We start from the raw sequence: 12,999 nt of genomic DNA, 5'->3' as shown, positions 1-12,999 counted from the left end.
AAAATTTGTTTTTCCTTTTGTAGGAAAAAATCAGTCTATATCCAGAGATATAATCACTTCTAACTGTTAATATAGAGATTTCCTTTTAGTTTTATGTTTGTGTGTGTGACTATTTATTTTTTAAAAGAGTATTATATCTATATTATTTATGGCCTGCTCTTTTTAATTTAATCTTATATAATGAACATTTCCCTATGGATACATTCTTTACATCATGACTATAAGTGGCTATGATGCAGTTATACTATAACTGAATCAATTCACTTTTTTGAAGATAAAGATAAATATGTTCAGTTATTTTCTATTATAAGATAACATCTTTGTAAATATATCTTTGAGTACAGCTTCTTTGTGTCGGACACATTTTTACAAGTGCAAATTGGTGGGTCAAAGGGTGTGAGATGTACAAATCTTTAAGTCTTCTGAAATGTATTGCCAGTTTGCTCTCCAGAAGTTATACCCCACCACCAGTACCTGCCCCTCCAAGCTTCTCTAACAATGGGTATTATTCTTATTTTACTGTAAATTTGATAACCAAAAAAAAATCACATTTTTAAATTTTGTATTACCTGATTAAAAGTTGAACTTTAAAAACATGCTTATTGGCTAGTTGTATTTTTTTGTTAGTTACCTGTTGATGTCCTTTGTATCTTTGCTTAAATTGGTATGCTTATCTTTTTATCAATGATTTGTTAGACCATAAAAGATTCAATTTAAATAAACTAAAGGCTTTGTATAAAATGGCTTTAATAGGACTACAAATAAAAGCTGTCATCAAGTGAACACCCATTTAAGTGAAATTTCACTAGACACTTTACCCTTACATCTTATTTTAAGCTTCATTGTAATTCTGAAGTATCTATCTTCATTTACAATAGAAGAATTGAGATTCAGAAAGGTTAAGTGACTTGCCCAAGATACAGCTAATGACGGCACTAGGATTGGATTCCATTTTTGTCTAACTTCAAACCCTATGTGGTTTTCCTTATACACTTTTCTGGTACCTAGCTGTTGTTACCTAATTATGCCAGATAATTATCTCTAACCATCCTTTTTTTCTAATATGGTTCCAGTTCAGATATATATTGAATAGAGGAAAATAACAATTCTGACAGAATTCATAGCAAATAAGTAGTGTATTTTACATTTGCCTTTGTATTTTAGCCTACCTATATGGGGCTAATTTTTCATTGTAAGGCTCAATTTTACAGTGTTGCTCAAGAATAAAGCATCTCCATACTTTAAAAGACAAAAATTTCTGAGCCTTTATTTTTAGATAAAATAATAGATTTCATACAAACCAAGATTTTTTTTTTATCATTTGTTATTTTAATTTACTCTTGCCAAAGCGTATTCTGTGATTTTGTGCTTTTAGTTGTTTGTTTTCTTGTTAAGAACCAGTGGTTCCTTCAAATCCTTGTTTTTAAAGATAGAGTTATATATAAATGAATGAAAGAAACAGGTTAAAAAAATAATTAGTGTAATAAATTCTTCTTAACAGAACGTTACAGAACAGTATGGCAAAACTTCTCTCAGATCTTAGTGTGGACAGTGCTTGCTGCAAGCCTGGGAATAACCTCACCAAATCACTTCTGAACATTCATGATAAACAACTGCAACAGGACCCAGCCCCTGCTCACACTTCCATAATGAGCTACCTACATAAGTTAGAAGCAAATCACAGTTTTACACATGCACAGCCACTTTCTACAATTAAAAATGAGGACACCACAGAGCCAGACAGACCCTATGAAAATGTTCTGCCTTCCAGAGGCCCTCAATATAGTAACACTAGGGGAATGGAGGAAGGTTCCATGCCTGGAATTATTTCTACCCTTTCAAAACAGGGTTCTGATGAAGGGAGTGAAACTATGACTTTAATTGAAGATGAGCATAATTTGGATAATACAATTTATATTCCTTTTGCTAGAAGTACTCCTAAAAAAAAATCACCACTTTCTAAGAGAATATCCCCCCAGCCACAGATAAGTGTAGCTACAACACAGCCAATCAGCAACAGCAGACTTGTCTGTGAAAAAGAAAATAATCCGTGTGCACCTGTAGTTTGTTCTTCTTCAACAATGGAAGCAGAAGATGCACCTGAAAAACTTTCCAGAACACCTGATATGAAAGACAAACAGCTCCTCAAAAAAATAAAGGAAGCAATTGGCAAGATCCCTGCTGCCACTGAAGATCCAGAGGAACAGGCTGCATGTCATGGCCTGTCAGCTTGTCACAACAGCAGCATTCAAGTGAAAGGCAATACTGTCCCTGATGGTAGTGTTTTAAATTCTGACTTGATGTCTGACTGGAGCATCTCTTCTTTTTCAACTTTCACTTCTCGTGATGAACAAGACTTCAGAAATGGCCTTGCAGCATTGGATGCCAACATAGCTAGACTCCAGAAGTCCTTAAGGACTGGTCTTCTGGAGAAATGAATTCAAAAGAAAACTGAATGCTTCTTCCTTTTAATAATAGAACTTTTCTTTTTTAAGAATAGAACTTTCTTTAGAAAGTTTCTAATTTCTTTAAGATTAGAGAGAAATAATGTTTTATATTATTGTATGTGAAATAAATTGTACAAATAATAAATTTATTATTGGAATGTTAATATTGTGGAGCTTATAAAACAAGTCATCTTAAGAAATTGACAATTGCTAAAAGAAAAAAGTTGTAGGTAACTAGGAAAGTATTATAAGTAATGTTTTAATTGAGTACTTGGCAATTAGAGTTATTTTATTAATATGTACCTGCTGGGTTAAGAGTACGGGTTAAAAGGATTCTCTGGTTGTCCTAAAGGATAATAAGGGAGTCTCTGGGTACAATTTATTAATTCAAACAAAGTTTCTTTCCTGTTTCAGTATACCTGTTTTTTTTTTTTTTCCAGCAACTTAAGGAGTTCCTTTATTTTTTTATTACAATTTATTTATTTTATTTTATTATTTTTTTTTATTTTAGCATATTATGGGGGTACAAAAGTTTAGGTTACGTATATTGCCCTTGCCCCCCTCTCCAAGTCAGAGTTTCAAGCATGTCCATTCCCCAGACATGAGCGCATCGCACTCATTATGTAGGTATACACCCATCCTCTCCTCCCCAACATCTGCCCGACACCCGATTAGTGTTATTCCCAAATGTGCTCTTAGGTGATGATCAGTGAAACCAATTTGATGGTGAGTACATGTGGAGCTTATTTTTCCATTCTTGGGATACTTCACTTAGTAGAATGGGTTCCAACTCTATCAAGGAGAACATAAGAGATTCTATATCACCTGTTTATTTTTTTAATGGCATTGTGTTTTTATATGAGGTGCTCTCTGCCACAGGCTAGTGGTGTTGGTGAGATATGTAAACATTTAAGAGAAAAAGTGTCAGTATCTCCACCTCTTAAAAAAAACATTGGTCCAAGAAAATATAGATAACATCCTAAGTGAACATATGGCTTCTTAAAACTTTGGCACTTTTATTTGTCTTTATCCTGAATGCTTGTCTTAAGGCCTTTGAAAAATAAATTCAGACTGGTAAAGAAGTGCTAATAGATAAGCTTTAGTTTTGGAAATTTGTTTCTTTAATATGTAAAAATGTTTATTTGTTTTTGTACTTAACTATATTTGAACATGATGGAATTTGTAAATCTTGGCATTTTTTGTAATTCTGCCTTTGTGGGCCAATTTTTTTTCCCAGCACTTTAGCTGAGAACATTCTCTATTCTATAAATAATATGAACTAGGTTGGTCTTTTTGCTTCTCTATACCAGCACTTCTTAACTACTTAGTGTCACCTCCCTTCATGTAAGCAGCACATTTTAACTCTTAGAAAGCTGAGTGTTGTACTATCACTAATACTTTGCACTATGTACTCACCTGCCCAGTGTAATTGTGTTTAGTACTTGGGACAGGTGTCATGATCAAAGAGTGTTCTGCTGATCCCAGAACCTTCTGCTGTTGTTTTAGGTGTTAATGCTACAGTTTTTGAAGGACCCAAACCATAGTCTCTTTGACATGTCCACCTTTTCCAGGTGGAGATTTTTTAAGTCTAAAATTATTGAATGAATTCTAAACTATTTTCATGGAAGTGTCCATTAGCATTTTAAATTTTCTTATTTCCAGTGTTCATAAATTAATTCCTTGGCTTCTTATTTGGAGGTAGTAGGCCACAACTCTTTTAACATATAAGTTAAGAAATACAAAATAATAAAGCAAGGAAGAAAATTTTGTCATCTGTTTACTCCCAAGTATTCAAATGTTATTTGTATGCAGAAGTGAATTCTTAAGGATGTTATATGGTACTACAAGAAGATAGTCCTATTTTGCCCTTAATACAGAACGGGAATCCTTATATTCAAAGGAAATTTTAAAATACTTGTGGGTTCAGTTAATTAGTGGTTAATAATTTGATTGAAGAACAAATGAGACTGGAAATTCCTTGAGGAACCTTTAGAAGGGTACTATTTATTTGATATATGACGTACATATGACATAAGATAGAAACATGAAAGAATTTAGCTAAACTGCAAGGTAGAATATGACCCTGGCAAAATAGATGTTATGGACAGTGAGTTTCTTCTTCAAGAAGAAACTTCTATGAAGAAGTTTAGAGCAGAAAGAAGCCAAGAGTAGAGGAAGGACCTATATGAGTGAAACTTCATTTGGCTCTTGAAGAATATATAAGATTTTAATAATCCTGTGAATAGCCTTAAATGTTTACCCCATATAGAATCAGTATCATCAAAATGTGGGGATTGGTTGAATGTGGTATATTGAGAGGATGGTGGTAGACCAACCTGACTGAAATTGAGGGGTGGAGAAGTGGTAATAATAAATAACGCAATTAGAAGAGTTGGAGTCATTTGTGAAGTGTCTTGAGCTCCAGGCTGAGGAATATCCATTAAACATGAAGTCACTGAGGTGTTTGGGCATCTTGAGTGGTGGTGTTTTTTTTTTTTTTTTTTTAATTGAGGATCACCAGATGAAGTCAAGTGTTGTTAAAATTTCATAGAGTGATAATAACAGGAAGGATTAGAGGAGAGAGAGACTGGAGAGACCACACAGAAGGCTGTTGCAGTAATCGAGACACAAATTGATAGTCCTTTGGTATTAAAAGTGAAAAAGGAGAGGCAGATTGAGGGAAATTTTTCAATAGGCTCAGTGACTTAAGAAATGAAGGAGAAGGAAAAAATCAAGCATTACTCCAAGGTTTCTAGTTTGGCCAGTTTGAGGCACACTGAGCACTGTCATCAACCGTACTGTACTGACAGTGGAGAGTGGGATAAGAGGGGGAAAGTGCCCATTCTCAGTAGTCCTCTTGAGATCATCTCACCAAGAGTCCGCACAACTCATAGTCTCAGAAGGGTCAGTGTGGCCCCAAATCCCAGCCCTCACGGCCTTTTCAGATGTCCCAGAATGTGAAAGCATATTGGTGGTTGGGGTAGCCCCTAACCTCTGACAGATTGAATTTAGTATCTCCTGATAGATACTGGGTGTGGAATGAGAAAGAACGATCCTTCAGCTTTTGTCACTACTTTACTGTGCTTTCTTGGCTCTGTGGAGGTCACACACAAGCTCTTTTCAATGGATTTAGTATCTGTGAACACTGAAGATGAAAGAAACTGATTCTAATTGACGAAGTGTAGAGGTCCTAGGGGCAGGGCTTAAGAACCAAATAAGCACTTAGTACACAGTCTTCCCCTAGTCCTGCCACCTGTGGAGTTTAGTAAGTTTTCCGGAAATCTTTTGTTTTCGCTAATGGTAGTAGCATTTTATTTGTCAAGTGCCTTAAAAGTTATAAAGGACTGCTTCAGTTACTGGGAAAGTAGGGCAGAATTACAAAGCCTGCTTAGGTAGAGAAGGTGTGCAACCTCATCACAACTGAGTATTATCTAGTGCTCACATTGGAGAGTGATCACCTCAGCTAAAGACTCATTCATTCACTCAGTGAATGAAATGAAAGCTCTGATATGTGCCAGTTACTATTACACATTCTGAGAATACAGCAGTAAACAAGATAGACCTCTGTCCTCAAGGAGCTTATATAATGGTGGGACACAGCAAGGGAACACATAGTAATAAGTTTTGTGAAGAAAAATAAAGCAAGGTAAGGGGACAAAGAGTGACAGAATTGGCTCAAGTTTTAATTGTTAGGGTGAGGCCCTCCTCTCAAAAATGGGGGTCCAGAATTTAAGCAACCATTAGGGAAAGTTGGATTTCATTTGCAAGGTAACATCCTCTTAATCATTTTTCAAATGCTAATTCTAGATTTCCTCCTCAGAATTGCTTAAGCACATGGGTTCCAAGACTATATAGCACACCTTACAAACACATTGCAAAATCCCTTGTCTTTTGTGGATTTTTAAATATACCACTTACAGAGAACTGGGCACTATTTTATTTAAAGTAGTTGACTTAAGCTAGACCTCCCAAAGAATTACTAGAGATGATAACATCTTAGAGACTTCTGAAGGATTTAAAAGTTGAGTTTTGAAAAGGACTTTAGAACTTGTCTATCTTACCATCATACCCAAAGAAAGAAACTGTTCTACAGTGATCCTGACTACTGGAAGATCCCAAGGACACCATGTATATTCCTTTTGCTCGGACTGCCCTTTTGCCCAGGCTCCTCCTGACAAATTTTTATTCTTCAAATTCACAGTACTACTTCTGTACCTTGTATATGTTTCTACTGATGCATGATCAGTGTACATATCAGCCTTTCCTACCCTCTACTCTTCTTGAGAGCAAGAGCTAAGATGTATTCACCTTCGACTCCTCCCTTGACACTTGGTCACTATCATATAGTAGGCACTTAATAACTATTGTTGACTTAACTAAATTTCTTTTTTTTATTATTATTTCAGCATATTACGGGGGTACATAAGTTTAGGTTATGAATATTGCCCTTGCCCCCCCACCCCCCTGAGTCAGAGCTTCAAGCATGTCCATCGCCCAGACAGTGCACATCCCACTCATTATGTATGTATACACCCATCCCCTCCCCAGCCCCCCATCTGCCTGACACCCGATTAATGTTATTCCTAAATGTGCTCTTAGGTGATGATCAGTGAAACCAATTTGATGGTGAGTACATGTGGTGCTTATTTTTCCATTCTTGGGATACTTCACGTAGTAGAATGGGTTCCAACTCTGTCCAGGAGAACATAAGAGATTCTATATCCCCATTATTTCTTATAGCTGAGTAATACTCCATGGTATAATATACCACATTTTATTAATCCACTCATGTATTGATGGGCACTTGGGTTGTTTCCACATCTTTGCAATTGTGAATTGTGCTGCTATAAACATGCGGGTGCAGATGTCTTTTTTATAGAATATCTTTTGTTCTTCTGGGTAGATGCCCAATAATGGGATTGCTGGATCAAATGGTACATCTACTTGTATCCATTTTAAGGTATCTCCATATTGCTTTCCACAGAGGTTGTACTAGTTTGCAGTCCCACCAGCAGTGTATGAGTGTTCCTGTCTCTCTGCATCCACGCCAACATTTATTGTTATGGGACTTTTTGATAAAGGTCATTCTCAATGGAGTTAAGTGATATCTCATTGTGGTTTTGATTTGCATTTCCCTGATGATTAGAGATGTTGAACATTTTTTCAACACCCTTTTATGATAAGAACGCTTAACAAAATAGGCGTAGACAAGGCCTATCTAAAAATGATACAAGCCATATATGACAAACCCACAGCCAACATCATACTGAATGGGGAAAAATTGAAAGCATTCCCACTTAGAACTGGAACCAGACAAGGTTGCCGACTGTCCCCATTGCTTTTCAACATTGTCCTGGAAGTCCTTGCGAGAGCAATCAGGCAAGAGAGCAGAATCAAGGGTGTCCAAATAGGGACAGAAGAGATCAAACTCTCACTCTCTGCTGATTATATGATATTATATCTAGAAAACCCCCAGGATTCAACCAAGAGACTCCTGGAATTGATAAATGAATTCAGTAGAGTCTCAGGATACAAAATCAATACACACAAATCAGAGGCATTCATATATGCCAATAACAGTCAAATGGAGAACCGGATTAAGGACTCAATACCCTTCACAATAGCAACAAAGAAAATAAAATACCTAGGAATATATTTAACTAAGGAGGTAAAAGACGTCTACAGGGAGAACTATGAAACACTTAGGAAGGAAATCACAGAGCATGTAAACAGGTGGAAAACCATACCATGCTTGTGGATCGGAAGAATCAACATTGTTAAAATGTCTATACTACCCAAAGTGATCTACAGATTCAATGCAATCCCTACTAAATTACCAACATCATTTTTCACAGATATAGAAAAAATAATTTTACGCTTTGTATGGAACCAGAGAAGACCCCATTTAGCAAAAGCAATTTTAGGCAATAAGAATAAAATGGGAGGTATTAATTTACTGGACTTCAAACTATACTACAGGGCTGTGGTTATTAAAACAGCTTGGTATTGGCACAAGAACAGGGACACAGACCAGTGGAACAGAACTGAGAATCCAGATATAAAACCATCCTCATATAGCCATCTAAACTTTGACAAAGCAGACAAAAACATACTCTGGGGAAAAGAATCCTTATTCAATAAATGGTGCTGGGAAAACTGGATAGCCACATGTAGAAGACTGAAAGAGTACCCACACCTTTCACCTCTCACAAAAATCAAATCATGGTGGATAACAGACCTGAACCTTCAGTGTGAAACCATTAGAATTCTAGAAGAAAATGTGGGAAAGACTCTTATAGACATTGGCCTAGGCAAAGAATTTATGAAGATGACCCCAAAGGCAATCACAGCAACAACAAAAATAAATGGGACATGATTAAATTAAAAAGCTTCTGCACAGCCAAAGAAACTGTCACGAGAGGAAATAGACAACCTATAGAATGGGAAAAAATTTTTGCATGCTACACATCCAATAAAGGACTGATAACTAGAATCTATTTAGAACTCAGGAAAATCAGCAAGAAAAAATCAAACAACCCTATCAAAAAGTGGGCAAAGGACATGAATAGAAAATTTTCAAAAGAAGACAGAAGAATGGTTAACTAAATTTCTGACAAATGGTCATCTAGGTGTCACTTGGTTTCTCTTGGTGTTGGTAAGTTCATGAAACAGCTTGTTTATAGCTTGATTACACACATCTAACTTCCTAGCATTAGCCTCCCTGTACCTTTTTTTTATTCTTTATTCCTGTTACTTCTGAAGCCGAATTCCCTTAGTAGCAAACATTTGCACACTACAACTTGTGCCGTGGAGAAGCCACAGGTTCTTAAACATTTAGGAGGGAAGATAGGACAGAAACATTTTTTTAATCATGTCTCTAGTGCAAAGTAGTCTACCTCACCAATTTGTAGAAAGGATAAATGTAGGCAAAGTACTCGAAAACTGCAAGGCACTGTACAGTCTTTGCCTTATGACAACATTTAAGGAGCCCTTGCCATCCTGCTTGCCATCTTCTGATGTCTGCCAGTTTGTTATTGACTCCCTTAAAATTTAAATCCAGCAATGAGCAATGAACTCCAGATGTGATCTGACCAAGTAGAATACAGTTAGATTATCATTTCCTATAATCTTGTTACAGTTGTTTTAAAATGGCAAAGATTGAGTTGGATAATATTAGGGTCGTAGTTAGTTTCCAGATAATATTCTCATTGTCATTCTCAATGTTAGTGGTATCATGTTAGGGCAGCTCAGGGGGCAGGGGGGGTGGGGGGAAGGTCTTGTCTAGCTAGAAATTAGCATTTCCTTAATGCTAACCTTAAAGACCAAGGTTCTGACCAGATAAGTGGTCTTAGCTGCCTCTAAAGAGCTCATATTTACCATAAATTCAGAGTGCTCGTTCTTGAAGCCAGGTATGCTGCTAGAGGCTATAAAGAATGGAAATATAAAAACTGGAATATGGAAACTGAAACCAAGCAGTGTCAAAGACATTTGCTCAAGGCCACATACCTTACACCTTAAACCAGTTATTGTGATCCTCCGTTGACTTTATTATGCTGTCTCCCTGATGACAGCTGTCTCATGACCACTTGAACCCTTGAGGCCCCAGATCTGTCACTAGAATGTAGCTCTATATCATTCTCCCTCTACTAGCATGGTCTGATAATAAAGAATTCCCTCTGGGGTTTGTTGTGAGGATTAAATAAGATAATGTGAAAATGTTTTGTGAACTATAAACTTTAAATAGACGATAATGATTACTAATTTATATGTAGTTGGTCAATGTGTATGTACTATAAGAGACACTCAAGGTTTTACTTTTGCTTTATGAAAGGCACACAGTGTTCTTAAAATGTTTTATATGTGGCATAATGCTAATAAAACAACTGTCACCTGTTACTTGGCCAAATCCATCCAAAGTCATTATTGAAACTTGTTTTAAAGTAGATGGGTTTTTCTCCCATCAACACTGGCATTCAAGGACAGTGGTTCCGATATTTCCAGGACCCCAACACTATCTTCTGCTCAGCCTGAGGGTTAGAGGGCTCATTTCTCCAAGAAGATCTCAAGGAGACATGCAGAAGAATCACAGACTATCCTAGAGGAAACCTTGGTCCCCTTTGGAGCAGAAGGCTTACACGTTTGTTTAAATCTGTAACAAGGAATGTTTTCAGCTGCTCAGTAGAGAACACATAGCCAAGGTACATATTTTCATCCCACCATCCTTTCCAGATTATTTTGCACTTGGCTGTGAGCTCTAGGCCAAGAGTTGGATAGGAGACCAGAATCAAATATTTTAAAAGTCAGCAGCTCCAAAACAAGCAGAAAAGACTTTCTTGGATGGTAGTAGTTTATTTGAGGTTTGGCGAGAAGAAAGGAGTAAAGGAAAAATAATTTTCAAACCCAGAGCCTCAATGGATAGAGAGAAAATTAATCTCCCCCCACCCCTACTTTTTTAGGTCAGTCAATACTATTAGACTTGCTATCTTAGGATAGAGAGATGGAGTGATGGAAAATGAGACAAAAACTAGAGCAAGTTGATAAATACATACTTAAATAAGTAGGTCTTCACCATTTAGAGCAGTGAGCTGTATTCTACCATTCCACCCTTCCCCCCACCAAAAAGCCAGTGATCAGTTTTTCACCAGTCCATTGTCATAGCCTGTTTCCTCCCCACATCTCAACCAGTCTAAAAATCTGTCTGGGCAGATTTTTCTTATAATGGATGACGAAACATAAAGCAACTCCTCTCAACCTCTAAGATGCCCAGAAAGGGCATGAGAATATACATTGTAGTTTTGTATTCTTGGCCAAATCTTGAGAAAATGTCATGGTATATTATTGATTAGTATAAAACCTTTAAATAGGCAATGATATTTTAAGTCTGGGAAAGTTCATTTGAATAACATGTGCATTAGGAGAGCTAGAGAAGTGTGGGTCAGGAGTCAGCTGACTGACTGTTACGTGATTTTTAGTCATTTACAATTTATTAGGTCTCTACTGTGTGACACATACTGACATTTTGAGCATTTAAAGAGAAATAGGACAAAGTGTGCCTTTGAAGAGCCTAGAGCTTTAGCATCTCCTGAAGGAGGAGATATAATCTCAAAGACTCTCTAGCTCGAAATGCTAAATTTTCCAAGGATAAGGCTTCCAACACCAAAGGAACTAGCCACGTAGTTCTGATACATCTTTTTACCATGTTGGTGTCATAAAGAATGTTCTTTCTCACTTTCTTCCTTTAATACTCATATCTTAGTCCTCCGTATTTATTTTTCTTCTGGCTGATGTTAATTTCAAAGAGTATCTTTGAGTGGTAACTCTCTGAAGAGTTGAATATTTTTCTTTCACCCTCACATTTAAATAGGTTACATTGGTTTTTTTACATTGTGAAAATGGTAGTGTAAAGTTGCCCTTTCTCCCCTTCTTTTGTAGCAACCAAGAAGAGTACAAACTCCATTTGTGGAGGAAACTAGGAGACTTCTCTAAAACTAAGCCACAAAATAGGTAGAAGGACTTCCAAACGCAGTTATCAAGCAGGAGTGCATAGGAGAGGAAATAGTGTGCTATGGCTTCAGATAGCAGAAGAGCTAGTAGAGTACATTTCTCAAAAATAAACAGTTTACCCAGAGGGAAAGTTTTGAATCCTTAGTTTGTAACAATGGGAAGAGGATCCACAGACTTTACGTTGTGTGTATGTTGGGGGAGGAAGGTGGAGCATAGATGCCTATTGCCATGTGGAGAAGTAAACACTAAACAAATTAATACACAAAACTCTGAATATTAAGGAAAATTCCAGTCCTTCTTACAAGCCTTCTGCAAATAGCTGATCCAGGAAAACCTTCCTTAACTTCTTTAAAAAAAAAAAAAGAAAGTCATCAAAAAAGACGAGCAGAGGATCTATACTAAAATATTTGGAGGAAAAATAGAGGAAAGAAATAGGAAAACTGTAAACTAAAAACACCTGGCAGAAAAACATTCGAGTAGATAAAAGTTGTGACTAAATATTTGGTCATGAATGTTTATAACTGAATGAAACAGCTATTTATTGAAATCAAGAGCACTGAGCAGAAAAGCAAGAGCTTAGTTTCAAGATGATGAGGACATGAAGCAAGAGCTGGCAGAACTTAGGAAAGCAGTAGGAGGAAAAATTAAACCATCTCAGAAATGAAGGCAAAACTCTAAGTAAGACAAAAGTAGATAAAGTTGAGCATGATATTTTTGATATATAATTTACTTACTACAGCATTGTCTTCCAGCTCCCAGCATAACTATTAAGAAGTCTGTCATGGAGCAGATCCCTGTTGCTTTGTAGGTCATGATAATTTTTCCCTCTAGAAGCCTTTAGAATTTTCTCTGGCTTCGGTTATTTTAAATTTCACTCTAATGGGTATGGAAGGTTTTTGTTTTTAACGTCTCCTGTTAATGCTCTTTAAATCAGTGGTCTTACATTTGTTTCTAATTTTGGAAAATCTCAGTCATTATTTCTTTAAATATTTCCTCCTTATAATTTGTTTTTCTCTCTTGTGATTTCTATTACACTTCTGTTTCAAGA

The 12,999-nt window shown here is 36.4% G+C and overlaps 1 protein-coding gene across 1 annotated transcript in view; it reads left to right on the top strand.

Annotated features, from left to right (window-relative positions):
- Positions 1–2,441, top strand: part of CCDC14 (coiled-coil domain containing 14) — a 40,187-nt gene extending 37,746 nt beyond the window's left edge. Inside the window, exon 12 of the mRNA XM_069472711.1 lies at positions 1,502–2,441. Coding sequence (XP_069328812.1) covers positions 1,502–2,438 — 937 coding nt within the window. The 3' untranslated portion in view covers positions 2,439–2,441. The remainder of the gene's footprint in view (positions 1–1,501) is intronic.
- The last annotated feature ends 10,558 nt before the right edge of the window (positions 2,442–12,999 follow it).

Source organism: Eulemur rufifrons, chromosome 7 (genome assembly GCF_041146395.1).
Source record: "Eulemur rufifrons isolate Redbay chromosome 7, OSU_ERuf_1, whole genome shotgun sequence".
Classification (NCBI taxonomy): Eukaryota; Metazoa; Chordata; class Mammalia; order Primates; family Lemuridae; genus Eulemur; species Eulemur rufifrons.
This window is presented reverse-complemented; position numbering and strand designations above follow the sequence as displayed.